This window comes from Planococcus citri, chromosome 2, assembly GCF_950023065.1.
Source record: "Planococcus citri chromosome 2, ihPlaCitr1.1, whole genome shotgun sequence".
In the NCBI taxonomy this organism is placed as follows: Eukaryota; Metazoa; Arthropoda; class Insecta; order Hemiptera; family Pseudococcidae; genus Planococcus; species Planococcus citri.
This window is the reverse complement of record NC_088678.1, coordinates 81,097,044-81,122,708: the sequence shown is the minus strand read 5'-3', so window position 1 is coordinate 81,122,708 and position 25,665 is coordinate 81,097,044. Positions and strand designations below refer to the sequence as shown.

General features: G+C 35.3%; 1 protein-coding gene across 4 annotated transcripts in view; it reads right to left on the bottom strand.

Annotated features, from left to right (window-relative positions):
- LOC135837995 (uncharacterized) overlaps positions 1–25,665 on the bottom strand; it is an 84,071-nt gene that overhangs the window by 238 nt on the left and 58,168 nt on the right. Inside the window, exons 2-5 of one of the 4 annotated variants that reach the window (XM_065353467.1) lie at positions 8,528–8,675; positions 626–873; positions 356–537; positions 124–261 (exon numbers count right to left, since the gene is read on the bottom strand). In XM_065353467.1, the coding sequence (XP_065209539.1) occupies positions 124–261; positions 356–537; positions 626–873; positions 8,528–8,675 (716 nt within the window). Of the gene's footprint in view, positions 1–123; positions 262–350; positions 538–625; positions 874–8,527; positions 8,676–25,665 lie in introns of those variants that run through there. The other 3 variants (XM_065353468.1, XM_065353469.1, XM_065353470.1) reach the window with 3 other exon arrangements.

Genomic DNA, 25,665 nt, shown 5'->3' with positions numbered 1-25,665 from the left:
GAAAAATATAATAAATCGGTATTAATACTCGTAACACTCGTAACCTACTTCTTTGATATCTTACTCATATGTAACGACAAACGACTATATCAAAATAATAGATAAATGATCGTAATTACTCACAAATGATCTTGTAAATTGAACATCAATTCCCCTCTTCTATACTTCTGACAATTCTCATCACCGTTGCATTCGCAAATACAAGTACCATCAGCCATGAATCTGTGCGAAAATGAGGACGGACATGGTGATGGACACCTGCTATAATTTAACATGATTAAAAAAAAAAAAATTAGAATTGCGCTAAATGCAATACGAATTGTTTCTAGTATCGCTTCAGAATAATTTACCTTACTTTTTCAAGTAAGACGAATGTTGACTTTTTGGAACGATTTGAATAGGAGACGGCTGAGCGAGGGATAATACAGCTCTTGTCCGTCGATCAGGTTCTGCTACAGTACATCTACATTCCGTATGGTTAATAAACGATAAACCTTCGTAAGTCTGTTTCAAACTTTTGGAAGTGGACGGTTTATTCTATCAAACAAATATCATTTTTATTAGAATAAGTACTCGTAATTTCATTACATAATCGAATAATTTCATTTTATCACGATGAACTCACCCTAACGATAAAATACAAAGTTACATTTTGAGTTGAGCTTGGAGTACATTTGTTATTTTTTAACGAACAGCAGCCGCTTTCTTCGGAGCATTGGTGGAGAATTGTACAAGATGGATGGTATGTTTTCAATACATTTGGATAAACGTCGTCCACTCTGACTATTTTCGGTATAGGTAATTTGCATAGTGTACGTCTTTTCATGTCGTCGTAATGGGCATTCGCAGCTTTTTCAAAAGGATCTTGGGATTCTGCAAAAAAAAAAAATCATAATTAATACCTATAGGTAGTAAAGGTAAATAAATAGAGATGTTATTAAGTAATTAATCCAAACTAAAGAAACGGATATTAATAAATTATCTGTCGTTCGATTTGATTAGAATTATTAATGATGTTTACGAGAGGCAAATTACAAATGATGAAATTAGACAGCGATGAAAGTGAATAGGCTTCCTAATGCACTTTTATAATATTTGAGAGACGGATTATTAAAAAACTTATTACTCGTACGGAGTAAGTATATAAAATTGAAGGAAAATCTTCCAACGTTTTAAGTACCTAACTTATGCATCTTTCTCTTTTGTCAGATTTACTAATACATAGATAGGTAAAGTAAAAGTATTTTAGATACGTTTAATAGTCGTTAACATATCTACTCGTATAATGCCAATTAATCATTATTATTATTAGACGCTATCAGTATATATCCACACGAAAATTAAATTAGGCACATTATAATTCTTGCCAATTTTTAGTGATTTTTATTTAGAGAGACAAAAGACAGCTTTCAATCCTTCCAAAAAGTAGTTTGCATCTACAACTTTTTTTTCAAAAAAAAAAAAAAATATGATAATACATAGAACGGTAGAACAAAGATGGTCTGTTTTTGATAATTAATAATTTTCTAATTTTCTAATCACAATTTTTATAGGTATTCATTTTTTGATTTTCGTTTTCGTTAAAAACAATTACGTATTTTAAATTCACTCCTGGGTGTTCCGGCCCTTCCGGGACAGGTGTCAACCCCTTCGACTGATAATACTCCAACCCAAACTACACAGATGTAAGTTGGTTTGTCGACCCTAAAAATTGAAGGGGCGAAGTTATGTGTCATGCATTACCCACTACAGATACAGCCTGGAAGTGCAGAGCGGCAACGTCTCAAAAATCATACGATGTAGTCCTATACGGCTGCATTGTCTTATGGGATATTGCCCAAATTTCTTAGTTTTTCTTGAATAACTTTTGAATGGTTAATGCTACAGATTTGAATTAAAAACCAGTTTATAGAGGAAAGAGAGTAGATCATTTTTCATTCTTCAAACACCTATGTGCTCGATCAAAATTTTGATTTATTTTAATTTAAATGTAAAAAAATTTCAACCTTGAAACTTTGAACTTTAATAAATCGAAAATTTGATCGAGCACATAGGTGTTTGAAACATGAAAAATGATCTACTCTTTCTCCTCTACAACCTCGTTTTTTCCCCAGAGCTCTAGCGCTTTTCGATCAAAAGTTGTGAAAGCTCAAAGCTTTGAGCTTTAGAAACTTTTGAACGGTAAATGCTAGCGCTTTCGGTAAAAAACCATTTGAAAGGGGATGGAATTCTGAACATTTTGGTATATTAAAGTACCTATGTGTCCACTGAAAATTTTGCGTAATTTCAATTTAAAGTTGGCATTTTGAAAAATCTGTCCATAAAAATGTTTAAAAAATCGCCATTTCTGAACGAAACTCGAAGAAAAATATACCAATCGATAGGAAATTTCATCCTCTTCAATTTATGTTCTGACAAAAATTTTCCTAAACCCCTTCAGTTCCGAGAAAAATCCGAATTTCAACGTTACGCATCGATAACTACATAAGAACAATTGATAAAGCCGGACTAGATGCGCGACGTTGCGAGATTGTACTTCCAGGCTGTATCTGTAGTGGGTAATGTGTCATGTATTGTAATTCCTCGACTATTATAGATAGCTTCAATCTGATTTCGCCATGTTCTAGAACTCCTTAAGGAGTATAAAAAAAGGTATTTCAAATATTTGCCTATCTTCAAAATCGAAGGAGCTGTGATCACTTCAAATTTTCAATGTGCTCTAGCGCCTTCAATTTTAGATGTAGGCAAAATGTAGTTATGTTCTTTTTTGAAGAACAATGAATGTTCTACAACTTACGTTGCATCAATTGTTGGCCTAAACTCAAAATTGAAGGCGCCAGAGCATTTCGAAAATTTTAAGTGATCGTAGCTCCTTCAATTTTGAAGGTAGACCAACAAGTGATATAACTTAAGTTGTAGAACTTTGAGAATGTTCTTCAAAAAAGAACATAACTACATTTTAACTAGATCTAAAATTGAAGGTGCTAGAGCACATTTAAAATTTGAAGCGATCGTAGCTCCTTCAATTTTGAAGATAGACCAACAAGTGGTATAACTTGAGTTGTAGAACTTTGAATGTTCTTCAAAAAAGAACATAACTACATTTTGACTAGATCTAAAATTGAAGGTGCTAGAGCACATTGAAAATTTGAAGCGATCACAGCTCCCTCAATTTTGAAGATAGGCAAAAATTGAAAATACCTTTTTTACACTCCTTGAAGAGTTCTACAACATGGTGAAATCAGATTGAAGCTATCTATAATGGTTGAGGAATTGCACTACCTCAAAGAATTGACAATAAATGGCCTCTAATTTTGCCCCTTCAATTTTTAGGGTCGGCAAACCAACTTACATCTGCGATCTGCGTGGTTTGGGTTGGTGTATTACAAGTCAAAGGGATTGACACCTCTCCCGGAACACCCGGTATAAGTACTTAAATTTATTCTTTCATTTTTACTATTTTTTATTTTAAATTTTAAAACTTTTATTTTATGTAATTTTAAAATTAAAAAACAACAAAAAACTTTTAAAATTACAACGATTCGGCGTCCAGGAAAATTAGACCAAAAAAAGGGGTCATTGGGAACAGTGAGGTAGAAAGCTGAATTTTGGTATACTGGTCCATTTTTATGTGCTGAACACGAATCTGATGAGACCCCGCTCGTTCCTGGTGAGCGTTCTCCCCTATTGTGGATCTAAGTCCCCCAAAACCAGTTTTTTTGCAATTTTCTCGCCCGCATTGCATTTTAGCGAAAAATGAGGTTATATACAAGAATCTACGTCAAATTTCCGATCTGATGATATATCAACTGTATTTCTACCCCCAAGGGGGGTGGAGCTGGACTGGAACCATTCAAATGAGAGTGGTTTTCTAAAAAACACAAAAAAACTATCGACGCATAGGAGGGGTGAAACGGCCCCCGAGAGCGTTCGGGTTGATACTAGCATGGAAGGTGGGTACCATCGAGAAACTATCGCGTGAAAAATTTCAGATCCACACCACCTCCCCTTTTTGGGGAACCTTCCTTTTTTGAAATTTAAATAATACTTTTCTCAGCTCGATTTCAACCGATTTTGAAAACTTTTCTGGAAGTTATGTATATCCTCAGTAGGTATCCTCACAAAAATTTTCAAACCCCTCCCCTCATATTTTCCCCTCAAAATGGCGTTATTTTTCATTTTTTTATGCCTATTAACAATCAAGATTGCGAGGTACAATTTTGGAAACACGTTTTTTGGATGTATTTTTGGCCCCTAAACATCATACACTATATTAGAAATGTTTGCTTTGGTGCACCGTGGTGAAAACTTGGAATAAAGTATCGTAGGGGGGTGGGGGGGTGAAATGGGAATTTCGAGAAAAATAACTATTAATGAGTAGGGTATCGTTTTCATATGATTCGATACCGCTGAGCACGAATATGACATCAGATTTTCTGCTAGACTCACCTATCCCTCTCCAGAGCTCCTCAGCCCCCCCTCAATTTCCACGATTTTCGAAATAAAGTTATATTGATAACATTGATGTCGTTTTCATATGATTCGATACCGCTGAGCACGAAAATGACCTCAGATTTTCTGCTACACTCACCTACCCATCTCCAGAGCCCCTCAGCCCCCTCCCATTTTCACGATTTTCGAAATAAAGTTATTTTGATGATGTTGGTTTCATTGCTCCCTCAGCCCCCCCCCCATTTTCACGATTTTCGAAATAAAGTTATTTTGATGATGTTGGTTTCATTGCTATGGTAGAATTACATAAGTTCATTGTTATTGTACATAAAATTTCTCATAGAATGAGCTGCAGCACATGGCTCTCCCTCGAGGGGTGTGGACCCCGACGAAGATGATAGCAATTATGACCTCGAAAATGACGATTACAGCTATTCCAGTGACGAAAGTTACACCATAGATGATGACATTAGTGATGATGACGATTAAGTGAATCACAAATAACATTCTTTGCTTTTTTTTATCAGTATTTCGTTACCATATTTTTTCTTGTGATTTTTTATGTAGGTAGTCATTGAATTATAAAATACATACATACTCGTACATACTCGAGTATCAAAATAACTTTATTTCAAAAATCGTGAAAATTTGGAGGGGGCTGAGGAGCTCTGGAGAAGGGTAGGTGAGTGTAGCAGAAAATCTGAGGTCATTTTCGTGCTCAGCGGTATCGAATCATATGAAAACGACATCAATGGCATCAAAATAACTTTATTTCGAAAATCGTGGAAATTGGGGGGGGGGTGAGAGGCTCTGGAGAGGGGTAGGTGAGTGTAGCAGAAAATCTGAGGTCATATTCGTGCTCAGCGGTATCGAATCATATGAAAACGACATCAATGTCATAAAAATAACGTTATTTCGAAATTTGTGGAAATTGAGGGGGGCTGAAGGGGCTCTGGAGAGGGGTAGGTGAGTGTAGTGGAAAATCTGAAGTCGATATTCGTGCTCAGCGGTGTCGAATCATATGAAAACGACACCAATGTCATCAAAGTAACTTCACTTCGAAAATCGTGAAAATGGGGGGGGGGGCTGAGGGGCTCTGGAGAGGGGTAGGTGAGTCTAGCAGAAAATCTAAGGTCATATTCGTGCTCAGCGGTATCGAATCATATGAAAACGATACCCTACTCATTGATAGTTATTTTTCTCGAAATTCCCATTCCCCCCCCTCACCCCCTACGATACATTATTCCAAGTTTTCACCACGGCGCACCAAAGCAAAAATTTCTAATATAGTGTATGATGTTTAGGGGCCAAAAATACATCCAAAAAACGTGTTTCCAAAATTGTACCTTGCAATCTTGATTGTAAAAAAATGAAAAAAACACCATTTTTTTGAGGGGTAAATATAAGGGGAGGGAAATGAAAATTTTTGTGGAGATACCTACTGAGAATATACATAACTTCCAGAAAAATTTTCAAAATCGGTTGAAATGGAGCTGAGAAAAGTATTATTGAAATTTCAAAAAAGGAAGGTTCCCCAAAAAGGGGAGGTGGTGTGGATCTGAAATTTTTCACGCGGTAGTTTCTCGATGGTACCCACATTCCATGCTAGTATCAACCCGAACGCTCTCGGGAGCCGTTTCACCCCTCCTATGCGCCGATAGTTTTTTTGTGTTTTTTAGAAAACCCCTCTCATTTGAATGGTTCCAGTCCAGCTCCACCCCCCTTGGGGGTAGAACTACAGTTGATATATCATCAGATCGGAAATTTGATGTAGATTCTTGTATATAACCTCATTTTTCGCTAAAGTGCAATGCGGGGGAGAAAATTGCAAAAAAACTGGTTTTGGGGGGCTTAGATCCACAATAGGGGAGAAAGCTCACCAGGGACGAGCGGGGACTCATCAGATTCGTGTTCAGCACATAAAAATGGATCAGTATACCAAAATTCAGCTTTCTACCTCACTTTTCCCAATGACTCTTTTTTTTTCGTCTAATTTTCCTGGACTATTTATGTAACTTAATTTTAAAATTTAAAAAAAAAAAAGAATCTTTCAACACTGGCAAATTCCACATGTAACTGATGTAGGGATTTTTTGACATTTCAATATGCTATCTTTGATTTTAATTATTGATTTTACTCATTGAAAATATCTACATTGAAATGATTTGCACTTTTGATATTTTTAACAACCTTCAAGTCGTTCCGTACACAATTACAATATTTTTTGATCATTCTTTTCCCCGAATGCATCCACATTTTCATAATAAAACCAATTAAATGGTAGACTGAAAACCATTGAACCAGTTTCAAAAACCAAGGACTCGTTCGAAAACGGGTTCAAAAGGAATAAAAATTTACCACTTGCATCTGAATTTCGCGAAAATAAATAGGTAGGTACCTCGAGACTCGAGACAAGGAAACAATTCTCCTAAATAATTTTAAGTGTACGCCGAGACAAATCTACAGGTCAAAATATTCAATCACCAAACGAGGCATTTCTAATTGTACTTTACAAATAAAACATTGCAACTTGCAACAATGTAACTTTTAATTTACAAACATAACCATACGTTTATTTATTTCTCAAATTATTAAACATTTTCCGGTTGTCAAAAATATTCGATTTGATAATTTTTGAAAAGCCGAACTGATCATCAAAGTTCACATCACCTATGACCTATAAAAACTTTAAGAGTCAAACGCTGTACCGCAAAAAAAATAACACAAGGGTGACCATTATTAATAAAACGATATTTTTATCGTATCGATCTGTATAAGTACCACTGAAGTATCGATTCGGTAGCACTTTTAAACGATTAATTTATAACACATTATTACAAATGTACATATAAGAATCTACAGTAGCATATATGTACATTGAATGTGTTAAGAAATAGTGATGTACCATCGACACTCTATCTGTTTTATAACGTCTTATTCAAGGTTACGTGAAATATTAATTGCTCGGCGTTTCACATTACATATAGGACTAGGAGATAGATAGATGGATAGAAAAATCGTATGTGGTGGCCACAATATGTTTTGTTACTGTTAATTAAAACTATAGCATGGTGATATTATGAAAACCATGACTCATATCCGTACCACACGTTGAACGAAGGTACCTACTGATGCTTTGCATACAATAATAAAAAAAGAAGAAAAAAAGAAAAAAAAATCATATCGAGAGCTAATCAAGACATAGGTACACATAAGCTCGTACATCTGAAAGGTACGAGTATATTACGATCATAGACGAGTTTCATTAATGACCCGTGTTCTCTTTGGTTACCTAGGTATTGTTTTTCATTACATAATTAGCATGTTCTCGAAGCGTCAATAAAAGCCGAAGGCAAAGCCTTCGGTAGCAAAAACAATAGCTTAGGTATACATTCGGACCACCCAAGCTTTTTGTTTTTGTTTTTGTGACATGACAAGTTTATTAGTGTGACCAATGGTAAAAGCATCTAACATCTCGAAACATCCTTATAATAATATATGTACCTCACCCTCGTAGGCCTTTAATACAGAAATATAAAGTTTCTATTTTATAATATTATGCGAAAATTTATCGAAAAATTATCCAACTTTCGAGCTCATCTTTTTCACGGTTTGTAATCATCATTCGATCGTTTATTACGACTGCATTCTCGTTTTAAATTGGATTTATTACGCTTAATTGCTAATACATTGTTTCAAATCTATTTATAGATAAGTATACCTATATTCAAGGTATATGAAATGTGGTTTCATTGAAAATTCAGCTCTGTATTACTTGAACCATTCGTGTACATTCATAATTTTATCACCTTTACAATGAACTTTTCATTCAACTTTTAAAAAAGTAACACGAAAAAATAAAATTTGCATACTTACGTACGCATAATAACCTATATCAACATCTATACTGCAAATTATCACACTGATAGCCTAAGTTAAGGAAGGTAAGTACTTTTTTTTTTTTTTTTTTTTTTTTTTTTATTCAAATTACCTAAGTTAATTTTGCAAATGAACAAATCAATACCAATCGAATCGAATCGCAGATTGGGATAAAAAGCACACGTAAAATACTCACTAATGGAAGCTGGTAATGTTCCATACGTCTGCTGGAACTTTTCTCTGACTTTATCATCACTCCCATAATTGTCTAATTTCGCCTGCGATACCGGTGACAATGCTGGAGCTGCATCGTTCATCTCCATATCCAAGAAATTCGTATCACCCTACGAAATAAAAATAAAAAACAAAAATCACAAACCGATGTTTATTTAAAACGTTAGAAACTGATATTTAAGCTTATTAATGGTAATACGATGCTAAATATACGCCATATAATTAGCCTATAGTATATACCCGTACAAATAAAACTACATCGTACTCGTATTTGTATGACCGACCGCAGGCTCTTTGCTCTTATATTCCAAATGCACGAGTCCACAAAGGCCAGCTGCTAATCGAATCGTTTATATGTGTACGAAGCCATTACTTAATGTGCGATCCTTACAGTTTAATATGACTGGCGAAATGCTATATAGCGTTACAAATGTGAATCTCTTTATTTCGTCTACCGAAAAAGCAAAGTACATACTAGGTTTATAAAGTGTGAAATTACGATTTAACGGGGCCACGCTGTTGAATATACAATAATACCCATGACGATGGACGCGCGGTGCCATTATGATGAACATTAAAAATAGTCGAGATCGCTGGAATATCATTAATTCGGACATTTGTGGCGATAATTGTTGTAATTTTATTATTATTTGGCTGAGAGTGTCGTCGCTTTTTGAATGATGCAGGCGATTCGAGTGCAGGCAAGGCTACAATGATACCTACTGTGTATCAGGACCTCACTGACTACAAAGAGGTCACTTGAAACCCTATACCAATTTATTAGAATAAGTTGTGGACATGTTTTTACACTGAAAATGTGGGTTTCGAAGAGTTTACGAGTCCTGAATTCATTTCTTTAAATAATTTTTACTGATGAAATAAAATTCAACCAAAATTCAAACATTTTCAAAATAAATACTTCAAAAAATTATATTTTTAATTTTAAAACATCAGGAAAAGCCCTGATAAGTCTAAACTTAAATATCTAACACGACAATTTGAAATAAATTCAATTTTTGCCTCGGTTTTTGGTTTTGTTTTTTTTTTTTTTAGACAATTTTCAGAAGAGATTTTTATTTTGCGAACCTTAAATCTTTCCACTCCATTTTTGAAGCTTAAAATGTCAAAATGTTAAATAAGTAATTCAAATTTTCAAAAAAAAAAAACTATTTAGGAATTTTTTGAGAAAAAAGTACGTAGTCTTATCTATTGAAATTTGGTTAAAATTTGTCTTTCGAGATCCTAAATTTGACTGATAAAAGTGATGACCAGGTCTTGGAGTTTCCAATTTTCGAAAAATTTCAAGCAGAAGCGGTTGAATCTCAAATATTAAGAGATCGCGCTACATTATTGATGATTTCACCAATTTAAAATATGGTTGACCCTAAGCTTAAAATAATATGATTGCATCTCTTTTTTAAAAAGTGAAAAATATGCCAATTTTTTAGGTTCAACTTCAAAGGTTGATTCAAAGTTGGAACTATAACGCCTTCTATTTATTTTGAAATTATGTACATACCTATCAACGTAGTTAGAACATAATGCAACTTTTGTTAATAGGTAAGTATCTAAATGTTCTCAAAAAAAAAGTTGTGTTCACAGTCACAGAGCACATTGGCCTCGATTGTATTAATAAATTAAAAATGACGTTTTTGTTTAGTTGCACCAATAACTACTCTATTTTTGACTTCCCGAATCGATTATGATGGTTTCTAATCGCGTTGGAGTCTCAAGCAGATTATTAGACCTTCAAATTTTTGAAAAATTTGCTCATCTTAAATTCAAAGCTGTTCAAAATCATCTTCGATGACTAAAAACTGATGAAATTCTAATAAAATTTGTATAAGTATATAAGTAAAACATGTTGAAAACATTTGAAAAAAAAATCAAAAATACAACATTGAAACCATTTAAAATTATTTATAAATTTTTAAATTTGGCCGAATTAAGGAAAAATTGCAATGCATTTGTACCTACGTTATAAAAAATGAAAATACATACCTACTTCCGGATTAAAAACTTTCAAATTGACCCAAACTTGATGAATTTTTAGCAAAGTTTGCATAAGACGTCCAAAAAATTCATAAAAAATATCATAAACTGATGAGATTTGGTCAAATTGAAAAATATTGCATAAAACGTTCACGTTTATGAAAATACTTTCAAAACAAAAAAAAAAGAAATAAAACATTAAAAATTACAATAAAGGATTTGAAAAAAATTAAACAAAATTTGCTGAAATTTAGTGAAAATTGCACAAATTATGGCAGAAAAATGCTGAAACAAACTTAAAAATACTTACCTAAAAACTATTAAAGGTAAGTATTCAAAATTGCTCAAAACTGGTAAAATTTCAACATAAATTGTTGCAATGTTCACAAAATATTATGAAAACGTATTGAAAAGGAAACATAAAAAATGATAAAATAATTGAAAACTTATAGTCCGGCATATGACAATAGGAATAATTGCACCCCCCCCCCCCCGCCGATCCTCGGGGACAACGTTTTTTTAAAGGGGACATCCTTAGGAACATTTTAAAGCAAACTTGCCAATCAAAATGGCGGCCATTTTGATTGACAGGTCAGCCGAAATTGCAGATTTTGCGTTTTAACATAGGACTTGCACGAACTTTTTCAAACTTTACAAAGGTAGATCGAAAGATCATGCAAAAATTTATCACCTGTCAAAATTTCAAGTGCTAAAGTGCGTTTTTCGATTTTTGGTGAATTTTTGAAAATCGAATTTAGGCCAAAAATGAGGGAAAAAATTCAAAATTTTACCAAATTGACCAAGAAAGCTGAAATTTGGGATATGCCCTATTTTCGACATGACAAATCGATTGGAAACGATTTCAACTCGTTTTGAGCAATTCATGGAGCCTCCAGCAGATTTTTGAAACTCGGAATTCCCACAAAATTCCATCAAATTGGAGTTGTAAAGCTAAAATTTATTCTAAAAAGTAATTTCAATACGCTACGAAGTACTGTAGGCGAATTTCAAGTCGTTTCGGCTCCTCCAGCGACTTTTGAAAATTCCTAAAGCCTCCAGCAGATTTTTGAAACTTTAAATTTTCACAAAATTTCATCAAAATGGAGATGGAAAGCTAAAATTTACTCTACACTCCAATTTTAACACCCTCTGAAAACGATTTCTGGTGGATTTCAAGTCATTTTAGAGCATCCAACAACTTTTTTGAAAATTACCGGAGCCTCCAGTAGATTTTTGAAACTTGAAATTTCCCCAAAATATCATCAAACTAAGAGGTAGAGTCGAAATTCATTCTGCAAACTAATTTCAATACGCTACGAAGTCGACTGCAGGTGGATTTCAAGTCGTTTTGGAGCCTCTTGCAACTTTTTGAAAGGTTTTTTGACGTTTTTTTGGAAAATTGAAATTTCCTAAAAGTAGCTGGAAGCTTCAAAACCATTTGAAACCACCATGTAGTCTGCGAAGTAAATTTAATCTTGCCAACTCCATTTGATAAATTAATGTTGGGGAAATTTTAAGTTTCAAAAATCTACTGAAGGCTGTGGAGAAATATTCTGCACATTACGATGATGCTGTTACAAGCACATCTCCATGTATAGGTCTCACATATGCTAGCTACCTACTTGAGGTCTAGCAGTACCTAGCTTCTGAGAGCTTCGTAGGTACCTGGCGACTTACCGCCTCGTTACCTACTTTTCGGACACTGAGTGTATTTACGTATACCACACAGACAATTATCTAATAATTTATCTTACAAAATAAAACACATCTTCAGTTGTAATTCAATGTATTGTATTCAAGTACATAATTACAACTTACTCAAGCTATATTATTCATACTGGCCTGTACAGTATTACGGAAAGAAAGAGATGGCGTTTATGCCTTAAAAGTGCAAAGCACATCACCACGGGGAATAGGGAACAGTACACGGATGTGGGAAGGTCCATATATGTTACTCATTAAGATGAGATTTACAATAAGGATCCACAGATGTTTTACGTAATAACTCCTGGACCCGAGTGCATCTGAACGACTCTATCAACGTAACTGGAACACAGAACATATTCGAAATAGATCACTTGCTTCACCAGTTCATATTTCGTATATGACTGGACTTGTGCTACTAATTTAGTCCATTAGATTTACGCAAATAGCATGGTATAGGTGGTCCTATACCATCTCCGGAACATTGATATCCGATGTTTTATCATCGGGAGTCGCCAAATGACTGATTTCTCTAGCGTATGTTCTCTCGTTACGAAGTATAGAGTGAACTAATCCGCTAGGTGTCGTATTACGAAACTATCTTTAATGTTGGCTAGAGGCAGAACGAATTTCTCTCGCATACGCGACCGAAAATGCATCACAATCTGTCTCTACATATGCCCCGAGTTTGTGTAATGGCATAGTGTTTACATAAATTCTCAAATTAAGAGATGATTGCGATCTCCTCTTCTTCTGCCCCGAATTATGTCAACATTTGGTTATTACGCTTGAACATGGACCTTCCGAGAAATGAATGAATGGATAAAATGGAAACTGTACTAGGTAAAAACATATTAAAATACATAATTTGTGAAATAAAAAAAATAAAAAAATAGATAACACTGCTTACTGATAAGAGAAAAAAAAAATTTTACAATGCTTCTTGCTTAAAAGATAAAATAATAAATAGTACAAGTATGTGTTTTACGAAATTTTTGAATTATTTGCAACTAATAATGTGTTTCTGTTTTTCTGTTTCAGGTTTCTATCTTGATGGTGAATAATATCTTGGATTAATCTTCATTTCAGTTGAAACCATTTGTGAACAATCATTACGGGAAGTATATTTCTCTTGTGTTACGCAATGTGAAATGTTTGAATACTTTGTGTCAAATTGTTTCATAGGATCAGAAGATTTTCGAAATGGTTCAATGTGTGAATTTTTATTCGGTGAGGAATGGAATGAGACCCAGGATCAGTTCTAGAATGATATGTTGTATCATTGTCGGCGCTTCGTTTTCACCTTTTTCAATTGGAGTGGATCGGTCAAGTATGGATTCCGCTTGTCTTACGTATGTTACTGTTTCCTGTCTTTCATGTGCTGTTCTTTGTAGCCAATCTCGTAATTTAGAACCTTGATCCTTAAACTCTTTTAACAGGATTGGAGGTAATATCACTATTGTTTCAGCTCCTTTGCGTTCCAAAGTATTTATTAATCGTAAATACTGAGATTTTAACTTTTCTTCACAGGTCCCATCCATGAGGTCTTTGTGGCCTACCGACATTATTATACCTCGCGTTGATTTTAGAAGGTGTTTGTCAATATTGCGTTCGAGTTGGTCAACGGAGATGTTTGGCTGTATGAAGTCATTAAATTTCATCGCATCTACATAACTGGGATCTGCTTTTACGGCTGTGTGGACAATTTGTTGGATTGCTCCATCTCCAATCATGAAATGATTTTGAATCAAGAAGATTGTTTCAGAACCACCATTTCCAACTGTCATTGAAAAACTTCTGAGAAATAGATGATCTTTGATCGGGCGTATGTTATTGTATACTTCTTTTGGTGCTCTGTTCATTAGCGGGTAACTGAAATTTTCCAGCTCTTTTCGAAATAAAGTGTAGTTAATCGGTAAATATACTGTTTGAGCTCTTTTTTCTGCATAGGTATCTATTGTTATCGAGTTACGTAAATGTTTGATTGTCTTAATCGCCGCAAATTGTCCAGGTTTAGGGTAACATTTAGAAGATGGATAAATCATCAGAGATTCATAGCGTTTCGAGTTGCGTCTTTCGTAATCTTGTTTTCTTAATTCATGTCTTCTGTTATATCCTAATGGTGTTCTCGGTATGCGTGTTGAATATCGATAGCTAGAATAATTTGGTTTTACGTATGGTCGTTTGTATACCGGAGACGTAGGGCGAATACGTGTGATTGTTGATTTAGTTGGAGATTTGCTACGTGGCGGTGTTATTAATTTTTTGCGTTCTGGTGATTTTTTCTTCGGTGACAACTGTTTACGATCATTGCTGCTTTGTCTTATTTTGATTATAGTACTGTTCGCTTTTTTAGTAATTGGAGATTTATCTTTTGTTCTTTGTTTTATAGGTGATAATTCTTGGATGTCTTCTTTTGCTATCTTCGAGTTCGTTGATTTTTTATCTTCATCAGACATGCATTCATATGAAGGGGTGAAATTCATCTCAAGCATTTCTCCGTCGTCATCAGTACGATTATTCTCTTCGGACAACGGTGAGTCATGTTTAATTCCCTCGAGTTTCGGTGCTGGTGTTGAAAATTCTACTGTTTTCGTGATTGCTTTCAGGTCAATAATCTTTTGAATACTTTGTTTAGCTTTATTATTGATGCGTTGAATTTCTATTTCTTGTGATGTATTTGTTTTACGTAATTCTTGATTTTCTTCTTCTAGTTCTTTGATTCGACTTACGAGGAAAGATGGTGTGTTACGAAATTCATCTATCATGGTAATTTGCTTCATGTTACCTTTTACGAAATAATGAGTGTCTGGTTGGATTTCTTGGTCACATCTAGGGAATACGCATTTTACAGCACCAGGTGGAGCAATATCTATTACGTCTTTCAAACACTGCAGGTGATACAGATGCGTGCACGTGGTTGCTACGAGAGGATTTTCTATTTGCTCGACGATCGGGGGCTCAGCCAGTGATTGATTACATGATGAGCAAGACACGATATTCACTATTCTGCTATCCATTTTCTGTCAACATCATGGGTATTCGTTAAATTTCGTGTATTTTGTATTACATTAATTTTCATGCTGTTTTGTGTAATTTTTACTGTTACAAATGAATCTGTACTTACGGAAATTGTTGATGTAAATAAATGGAATTGTCTTGATGTAAATTTTCTTTTACTTACGCCACTAGAGAAAATTTTACTCGTATTTCGTGCTTCACTGTTGTCGATGCTGAGTAGAAATGTAGCAAAATATTTCTTGAAGATTATACAATCAGCCGGTTATCGTTGGGAATACCCATTTTAGGTTTTTGTTAACAGATGAAGCTGCTCTGACTAGTTGGGCTTTTGCCTTTTACCCTTCTATGATGTTAAATAAGAACTATAGCGTGTTTTAGCGATGATTTTTTATTTTTATTTTCATATGTAAAATTACGTGAACAAATGATTATTTTTAATTACGGCTGAGTAAAATAGAAATAAACGGAATATAATCTTCTTTCTTATAATTACGATAACGGTACACCTAAAGTTACATCAATAACTCTACTTGAATGTTTTACGTAAAATGAAAATTGAGTATTCAAGCATCGAGAAATATCAATTAATCTGACGTATCTTGTTTTCTGAGATGTATTACGAAAATTTCATTAGTAGAATTTTTCGCTGCTGTGTACATGATACGCAATATGTAGGATTATGTCTAGGTATGCCATGAACACTGGGAAAGGGTTGCCGTTCTCATCAATATACCTTGGGACTGGATATTTGGTATCGATCTCGTCCACGCATTCTGCATATTTGATCCATATGTTTGAGTATTTTCCCGCTAATGTTTTAAGCCATTGATTGTATGTAATTGTTCTTTGTCTAAATCTGCGTGTTTCCTTCGTTGCATAACTGGTATATTGCGGTATAATTAATAAGCGTTTGCATCCTTTTTCGATCAGTACGGAAATCAGCTGTCTCATGTTGTTCATCGCGTGTTTTACATTTTTTTCTTTTCGTAAGTCATGGGCTCCTGCTGACACAATTACTCCTTCCGTAACGATTTTCAAATGATCCTTTACGTTCCTCTTTAGTAATGGTGTAGAAACCATGGCTCCCATAAATTTGCTTTTTACGCATTGAGTTTTACGAAATTTGCTTATGGCATCTCTTACTAATCCTAGAGCTAAACTGTCACCGATGACCATGAATTTATTCAGCATGTATACAATTTCACCATTTGGGAGGTGTTTTGCAATTCGAATATGATTCCATTTTTCAATGATCTTGAATGTATTTCTTAAATCTTGAGGTAAAGGTTCATTAAAAGTAAAACCACTTTTTCTGCATTCCTCATGTAGGTACTTCGTTGTTATGTCGACTGGTAATCGTATTTGGTTTCCGTTATGTACTTCAAAATCTAATTCCATGATGGTTGGTCTTCTTTTTAAAATGGTGAGAGCTGGGTACGATGGTGTGATCAGTTTATCTTCGGCTTCATTCTGAATTAAATCTGCGTCGTTGTCTTCTTCTGGTTTGACTTCAATTGTTTCTAGCTTCTCGTTGATCGGTTTCAATTTCTTTTCATCGTTTGATTTGTCGACCGTGTCATTGTTTTGTTGTTTGGATGTTTTACGCAAGGATCTACTTTCGTGGTGTATGCCAGTGGATGTAGATGGTTGAGAGTTGTTAATATCGAAGGTGGAATTTTCATTCGTCGCAATTTTGGTTTTTAAGAAGTCAATGACGTTTTGAAGGTTTGTTATTTCTCCTTGTTGTTTACGTAGCTTGTTTTCCTGTTTCTCGATTTCAGCTTTGGCAGTTTGTAGTTCTTGCTGTAGTGATGAAATTTTTAGCTTGAATCGATTCATCTCAGTTGACACCGAAATCGTTTCTATCTCAATGGATTTTAAATTTTCGAAATTGTATGTCTTTACGCAATCGTGGACTTTGCATTGTACTGTTTGTTTCTCTATTTTTCCATCTATTTCTAGCAATAATCTTCTTTTTGCGCAGGTTTCGTGCATTGTATGTAGGCATTCCGGATTTATCAATATCTTTGGTTTCGACGGTTGACCTAACAATATTTCATCGCACATGATGCACTTCGGAACTGGGATTTCACGGGCTATTAGAATTACGTCGCTGTTGTCCGATCCTTCGCTGGATATAGTGCTCATGTTGACTTGATTTGTTCAACACTAAAACACACGTGTGTTGTTCAGAATAATTTCTAGTAATTATGATGAAGTACTGTGATAGTAATTATTACCTGTCGTTAATCGGGAAGATTTGAATTTTCAGAAACAGTTTCAGAGATTGATCGTAAAATTTGTACTGAATAAGTCACGTTTTCGCAAATTAAACACTTTTCGTATTCATAAAATCTTTCGTAACTTTGCAATGTATAAGATAATTTCATAATCTGATGAAGTGTGTTTACCATCTATTTTAGCTGGTCACTAACGATGTGGTGCTGTTTTCTTCGCATCTATTTTGGCTTTATTCATGCGGATGTTGTGTAGCGAATTCTTTCCAATGAAAAATGAAAATAAAATAATGTTTGATCTTGTAGTAAATAACATGAATCACTTGTAATAACACAATTTTATTCTTCTAAAACGATGAAGACAATTGAAAACTTCTCTTATTCTCTAGGTATTGATAACAAATAATGATACTAGAATCTTCTTCTTATTCTCTAAATTACAGTGATAAGATTTATTCAACCAACGAAACCCAGAACGTTCTTTGATGTTTTACGTAAATCTTCTGGAATGAGGTTAAATTGATTGATGGTTTACGAAAATATAATGAACGAATATACTATCGGCGGATTACTTCTTCCTTTGGGTTGACGTTTTACGAAAAATTTTAGTTACTCTGTTTCTTCTGTATGTAGGAAGTTCGCCATTTCAGCTATCATTTCCAGATATGCTGGAAATAGAGGGAAAGCGTTTGCTTTTCGATCAATGTATGTCGGCGTGTTGTATATTCTTGATATATCTTCGGCGTAGGCTGCATACTCGATTGTTACGTTATTATACCTTCCTGCTAAACTGCTTAACCACTGATTGTATAGGATGGTTTTGTTTTTAATCGCAGCTGTTTCTTTCGTCGCCGTCGTATAGTATTGTGGTACTAATAGAATGCGTCTTGCACCCTTTTTAACCAATAAAGTGAGGAGCTGGCGCATATTGTTAATTACGTATAGAAACTTTCGTTGCTGCCTTAGATCATGAGCGCCTGCCGATACTGCAACATTTTCTGGCATTTGTTTTACGCAAAATTCTATGTTACTCTTGAACATAGCCGTCGATACAAATGCTCCTCCTAATGCACTTTCTTCATATCGTCTTTTCGGTACCGTGTCAAAAATGGCTTCTCTAATGGCTCCATACAATAGTCCGTCTGCGATGGTAAGGAAATTGTTTAGGAAGTACAGTTGTGTTTGGTTGTGCTCATAAATTCTCACGTAATGATATTGTCTCACTGGTCGGTATTGAATGTTCGACGGTATTAGAGGCCAATCGAAGTGCTGGTTTTTTGCATCACACTCTTTCATCAATTCTCTAGTCGTTAGGACTACTGGCTGTTTCACTTTTTGGCCGTTGTGTATGAAGAGGTTATCCCAGAAGAGTACATTTCGTCTTGGTAAAATCATCTCTTGGGTTCTATTTTTCTCGTAATCAAGAACTTCGGTGTAATCTTCATTATCAAAGTCTTTATAATTATCCGAGTCCTTTGGCTCGTATAACAGTTCTTCCAACGTTGGTTTTTTACTTTCTCGTTTTATAGTGTCTGCTGGTTGTGCTTCGTGTTTATCGGTTGGTGTTTTACGTAATAAGTCTTCTTCGTGCATATATCCACTCGATGTAGAAGGTATGTTCGAAATATCTACCGGAATGCCATTAAAATTGAACGTGGAATTAAAAGTTGATGTTTTCACATTTTCTTTCTGATTCGAAATCGTGATATTCCCGTTCTTCTCTAATGTAATTTCTCTTCGTTCCACAGTCCGCTGGTTGGTTCTTACCGTACCATCGAGATTGTATGTATTACGCAAGCCGATAGTTTTCAATTCATTCTCCATTTGTTGGCACCGAAACTCAGAATCATAAAGTCTTTTTGATAAGTCTTTATAGTATTCTTCTTGACGATCGTAGTCTCTTTTAGTTTCTTCGTATAACCCTTGCCAATGTTGGATCTGTATTTGATGTTCTTGTAGATTTTCAGTTAGAGTGGTAATTCGTTCGTTGGCATTATTTAGATTGCTTTGGAGTAAACTATTCGCCGTAACGTACGCTCCAATCGCTGTTGGTATTGATACCGTAGATATATTTATCGTTTTGTAGTCGATGAAACGATTCGGGACTCGACATTTTTCATCATTATTTCCTTTAGGAGCTCCACATAATATTTCTAGTTCTTTATATACTCCCGAGACATATCGGATCGATGCTTCCTTCGCACATTGGAGATGGACTAAGTGTTTGCACCATAGACTGATTGCCGTTACTTCTCGATGTCTGTCACCCGCTAATATTTTGTCGCAGATTGTACAGTTGGGTATTGGTGTATCGTAGAACGATTGATCACGTTCTTCTTCCATTGTTTTACGAAAATTATTCTTCGACGATCTGTAACACGTGTTTTTTAACGTAAGATATCTGGTCTACTGATATTGTCAACGTTGCTAGTTTTAAACAGCTTACCTTTCGTATCTTCCTACTGGATGTTTTTCTACAATTAATCTTACTACTTCTGCATAAATTCTTCTACTTTAAATATGTTTTACTAATATGTTTTCATAATGGACTTTAACATACGGTGTCACTTCAAAATTTTAACGTTTGTTGATAAGCTGTAACGTTAGTTAGTCTCGAGTGTGGCTGATGTCTTGCCGGTTTTAATGTCTATTTTGACGACTATCTGTGGATGTGGTGCATCATTTTTGCGAAGATTGATTAAACTGACGAAACGCGTTGTACTTCTTTATTTGAATAATGTGCATACTAGGATTATGTTTCACTAAATTAGATGAATCACTTCTTATAAATTAGCTGATATTCACAAAATAACATTGATTTCTTTCCAATAAAAGGACGAACGAAAATAAAACAAATAACGATAAATTATACATAATTCATAACATTGATACAGGTAACGGTATTTGAACATATCAAAATGGAATGTTTTACGCAATTATTGGATATCTTGAGCCAGGTAATACATCAATTCGAAGTAAGCCGGGTAGATGGGGAATGGATTCTTGTGGTGATCTATATAAGCTGGAATATCATATTTCCTGAATATTTTCTCAGCAATTCCGATGTATTTAATTTCAGCTCCTTTGATTCTAGTAGCTGTGTTCTTTAACCAATGATTGAATAATCTCGTGCGATTCATTATGGGGTTTATGCTTTCCACGCGATGTGTTACGTAAGTTGGTATAATTAAAATGTTAGTCGTCCCTCTTTTAATCATCATTTTGATAAGTTGAGTCACATTATTAAACGTTGAATTGATGTCTGATTCCATGCGTAGGTCGTGAGATCCGAAAGATAATAGGATCTTGCGTGGTGTTCGTTGATTCATAAACATTTCTATGTGACGTTTAACTAACGGTGTCGAAAAAAACGGACCGGTGAAAGCACTGTTGGCTACTTCAAATCTATCAGATTTTTCTCCCACTATTGGTTGTCGAATCATGCCATATAGAAAACTGTCGCCAATAACCATATGGTCATTTAGAAAATAGCATTGAGTAGTTTTGCTGCTGCGGCGTGTTTGGTCATATAATTTTACGTATGCAAATGTTTTCCGTAACTCAAAATCCTTTGCATCTTCGTTACCGATATCCTGGCCCAGTGACCATCCTTGTTGATTACATCGTTTGTATAAAGCCTTTAGCGTGAATTCAACGGGTAGGTTGATGATTGTTCTGTCATGTATTACAAAATCAGCATCGAATTGCACGTTCCATCGTGGTAGCGGTTCTTGGTCATCAACTTCATCGAGTAAGAATTCATGTCGTATTTGGTCGTACTCGGATATCAAAGTTTCATTAGTTACTGGTTTTTTATTTTGGTAATTTTCGTCATAATGTGAGACTTGATTCGACTCGTTGTGTCGCATTCTTTTGCATTCGTTTTGAGTTTCATGCCGATCACCTTCTTCCGTACCCTGTTGATTATTTGAAAATCTTCTTTTTTCTGCGTTAGTGTGTTTCTTAGGGTTAACATCGTACGAATAATTTTGCCAATGTGGTTGAGCGTTTCTCTCAGCTTCACGTCTCTTTCTGGGGTCTCGAGTGGATTCTTTCTTAAAAGATTGATCGTTTCGTGGTCTTTGGATCGTTGACGCTGTGTTACGGTATGTTTTCTCTTCTCGATCTCGTTTTTCGGGAAAGGGTTTATCGAATGGTTTTAGTTCGCTTCGAATTTCTTCGTATTCTTTTGATGTTTGGGTTTCTCGTGATTGTGGTAGTTTTCTATCCGGAAATGGTTTTGAGAATGGTTTAAGATCTTCTCGTTCGTCGGAGGTTCCGCTCGAGGTAGATGTTTTACGAAATGGGTTGCGTTTTTTTACGTGCAGCATCGTCTTCCTCGATTTTTTTCTGTAAGTTTAAGTTGTCTTCCTTTTTATTTACATTAGACCAATGCCTGTCGTCTGTTGAGGGTTTGCGGTGTTTTATTCCTTCAAGTATGCCGTTTAGTCTAGCTACAGTAAGCTCATGTTCGTGAATCTGTTGGTCCTTAATTGTTATTTGTTTTACGTAAACCGCGATTGCATTCTCTTCATCTTCGCATTTGAGATTGATCGTGATCAAATCGTCGTTCGAAAATGGTTTTTTGCAATGGTCATCGAAACACTTTACTATCGGGAAACGTTCCTTTCCGTCACAGCTTATGTATACGTATCGCTTTATGCATTTTGTGTGCATTACATGACCGCAGATTTTGCTTGCTACTGTGTCCTCGCCATTGGTCAGTATTCGTGAACAGACTACACAAAATGGAATGAGGATTCTCACTTTGTCTTCCTGTTAAATGAAAATTTATTTCAGTATTCTGTGCTGATTAAATTCAAAGTGTGTTTCGTAAACTTTTGACTTACTTCAGGGCTACTCATCAGGTCGATAATTTCATCGTTACTCTTTTGACTTTTTCCTTTCCTGGACATTTTGATTAACAGGGAGAAATCTGCTTTTAGTTCAATTTAAATTTTATCACCAGTACTTTAAACCATTACACCAATAATTCATTGAAAGATAGCATAGGTTCCATGACAACAACCATTTTGAGCTTAAAATAGCTTACTCGTCTTTTCTTGAACAAAAACAAACCTTATCGCTACATGTGTTTCAGCCGGTAGGGGGCGTGGCTTACGTTACCTGTGTTCGAGTCACGTACGCATAAATAATTATCACGAGGTTTGAAACGTAAACAAAAATTTATTCTCTGTTTAAAATTAACACATACTCTTCTCGGTTTTTTAAACTTATTAAAATGGTGCAAACATAATAAAATAAATTTGATATGATGTTTTACGAAATAAATCTAATTATTAGGTTATATCCCAGTTTCGATAACAACAACTGCTTGTTTCTTCCTCTGGAATTGTTTTACTGGAATCCTCATTGGAATAATTCTGCAAGGTATGAGAATGTCTCGATGTAGCTTTTTCGATTAAAAATACGGTTGTCTTCGGGTACATTTTGGTCGATTATATTTTCTACTGTTTGCAGATAGATAATGGATCCGTTGTTATTTAATTCCCTGATGCGCTCGCGGACGTTTCTTCGTAGCAGCGAATTTAGATCAAGTCGATTGGAACATCGCGTTGGCATAAGATATACTTTCTGTACGCCGCGGTATTCTAAATGGTCAATTGCTCTTTTGATGTTTGCGAGCGTTTGATCTTCGGTTTGGTTTTCGGTGAGATCGAATTCACCAAATGACAACAGTACGGTCGATGGAAGTGTCTTTACGAAGATGTTCAAATTCATTAGGAACGAGTTGATCGTCATTCTGTATTGGGAAAGTTCATTATTTTCCCAATAAGATTGAGCGGCATTGTACGAATCCAGTGATCGATATACTAGATCATGGCTAGCTGCATCGCCGAGTATGAGAACACCATTCAAGAAGTATGTGTCTATTCCTCTTGCTTTGCCATTGGTACAAGTGTATCGAGTTAAACTGGTCTGGAAATTCTCTCTAACGTATATTTCATCTGTTTTCAGGTGGTCTTCTATGTCTTGGCATAAATGAATGTTTTTCGCAATTAATCCATTCAATAGTTCTACCATGACTTCAGGAAGTCCTGTTTTCTTACGTAAGATTGCAATGATATCGCATTTCGGGATGGACCGGTGATGAGTAAATGTTTCGATGACGGAATTCTTTCGCAATTCGATGGTGAGTTTTTCAATTTCTTTTCGAAGCTGTGGAATGGTTTCTCGATTTTTTAAGTTTAATTCGGATCTTAAATCGTTGCATTCTTCTGTTAGGTTACGGTTGGTTGTTCGTAACTGGTGGTTTGTATTTTCCATGTCTGCTAATTGTCGGTGTAGGCGAGCAATCTGCCCTATATAATTAGCTCTGGATCCACGTAGTAGAAGGTCTGCGTACACAAATTTTACTTCTACGTAATTTTGAGCCAGAAGTAGCGTCCCGGTGCAGTCTTGTTTTACGCAATGGTAGACCACTAAGGCATCGTGTTCAAGGTTTCCGTAAGTTTCTTCTACGCAGCTTCGGTGAGCGGTGTGTCCGCATGTGTAAGCTTTAATCACCGGTGTGTTTTCCGTGTAACTCTTTAAACAGATGGAGCAGGCTGGAACGGCAAAGTAGCTTGATGGTTCATATACGTTCATCTTGGATTATCTATTGAGAAAATATCATCATGTGTTAATCCATGTGGTGTGAGTTCGATTGATTTATCTGAGTAAGCGTTTCTTACCTTCTTTACGTTCGTACAAGATGTTTAACGAAATTTTGCTTTGTAGCGTTTGACGTTGACTTGCTTGCGAATATTTTACGGAATGTGCACTATATTCACTGGATAACTTTTGCGAAAACTAAATTATTACGTTGCTGAATTATACGGCAGTTTCTTTTCCGCGGAATCGACGATAATGTCTAATTGCCCACTCTGTGTGTGTTGGTACGTAATTCCAATCAGTTTCAAATGATTTAGTGAACGTTTCACGCTGCGTTTCACTCATTATTTCCAGTATTATAGAATTCATTGTCAGTTTTTTCTTTGTTAAACGTGGATTAATTCTGATAATGGCGTTATCTTCGTCATAATTTATCGCTGAATTGCGTTTACGCAGGTTATAACGTTGTTCTGCTTCTCGTTTAACTGATTCACGTTCTTTTACATCCGGAATCGTTTTTTCCAGGGTAGTTTCGAAATCTTTTTGTTCATCAGTTGACAATGTAGTTTTCAATTTTCTTCTGATTTTATCGTATTCGGATTGTTTACGTCTCTTTTTATTAGCCACTTTTTTATCATATTCTTCATTTACGAAATTTTCGAGTAAATCTTTGTGTTTCCAGAATGCAAGAATTTTTTGATGTAAAGAGCGTTTATCAAATTTCGATCGGAGTTTAGGCTCCTTTCTAAATGCCTCAAGTTGATGTAACGTGAGGTAAGTTACTATTTGTCTTACGCTAATGAGTGTTCTGTCTTTCTTTTCTTTCAGATTTTGTATTTCGTAACAATTTCTGCCTGCCCTCTTCACAATCGCATATGGCCCATTCTGTTTGACATAAAGTTTAGCGGAAGCAAGTTTATCTGCTGATGATTGACGATGATTCGTAATCATCACCAGTTCACCAGGTTTGTGTAAACGTAGATCTCCTCTTTTCTCATTGAACTTCTGTTCATCGTTTTGATGTTTAATCGCTCTTTTTTCTTTATTCAGATGGATTAATGCCTGGTGGTATGACATTAGGTCTATTCGAGCCGTGTCAACTTCTTCCGTATATACAGCCTTTCTTGCAAGTTGATCCGCAGTGAAGTTTCCGTAATCAGTTTTTCGAGCGTAGGTATGACATAAATGGAATTCGTCAAACTGTTGTTTCAATTTAATTACTTCCTCGAAAATCTCTTTGTGATGTACAGGTTTTCCGGAATTATTTTTCCATTTGTTTTCTACCCATCGATCACATTCAGAGTTAATTGCTAACGTGACATATTGAGAATCCGTGAAAATCATTAGTTTCGTAACTCCATGGGTAATCATAGTTTCCATAGCAATTTTAAGTGCCATGATCTCTGCTAAATTGTTAGTATTCGTATAATTTGGGTGGTTGATTCTTTCAGAAATGTTCTTCGATCCTTCCGGATGCCAACAGATTCCGATACCAGCAATTGCATCTTCGTCACCGTTGTTTGCACAAGCT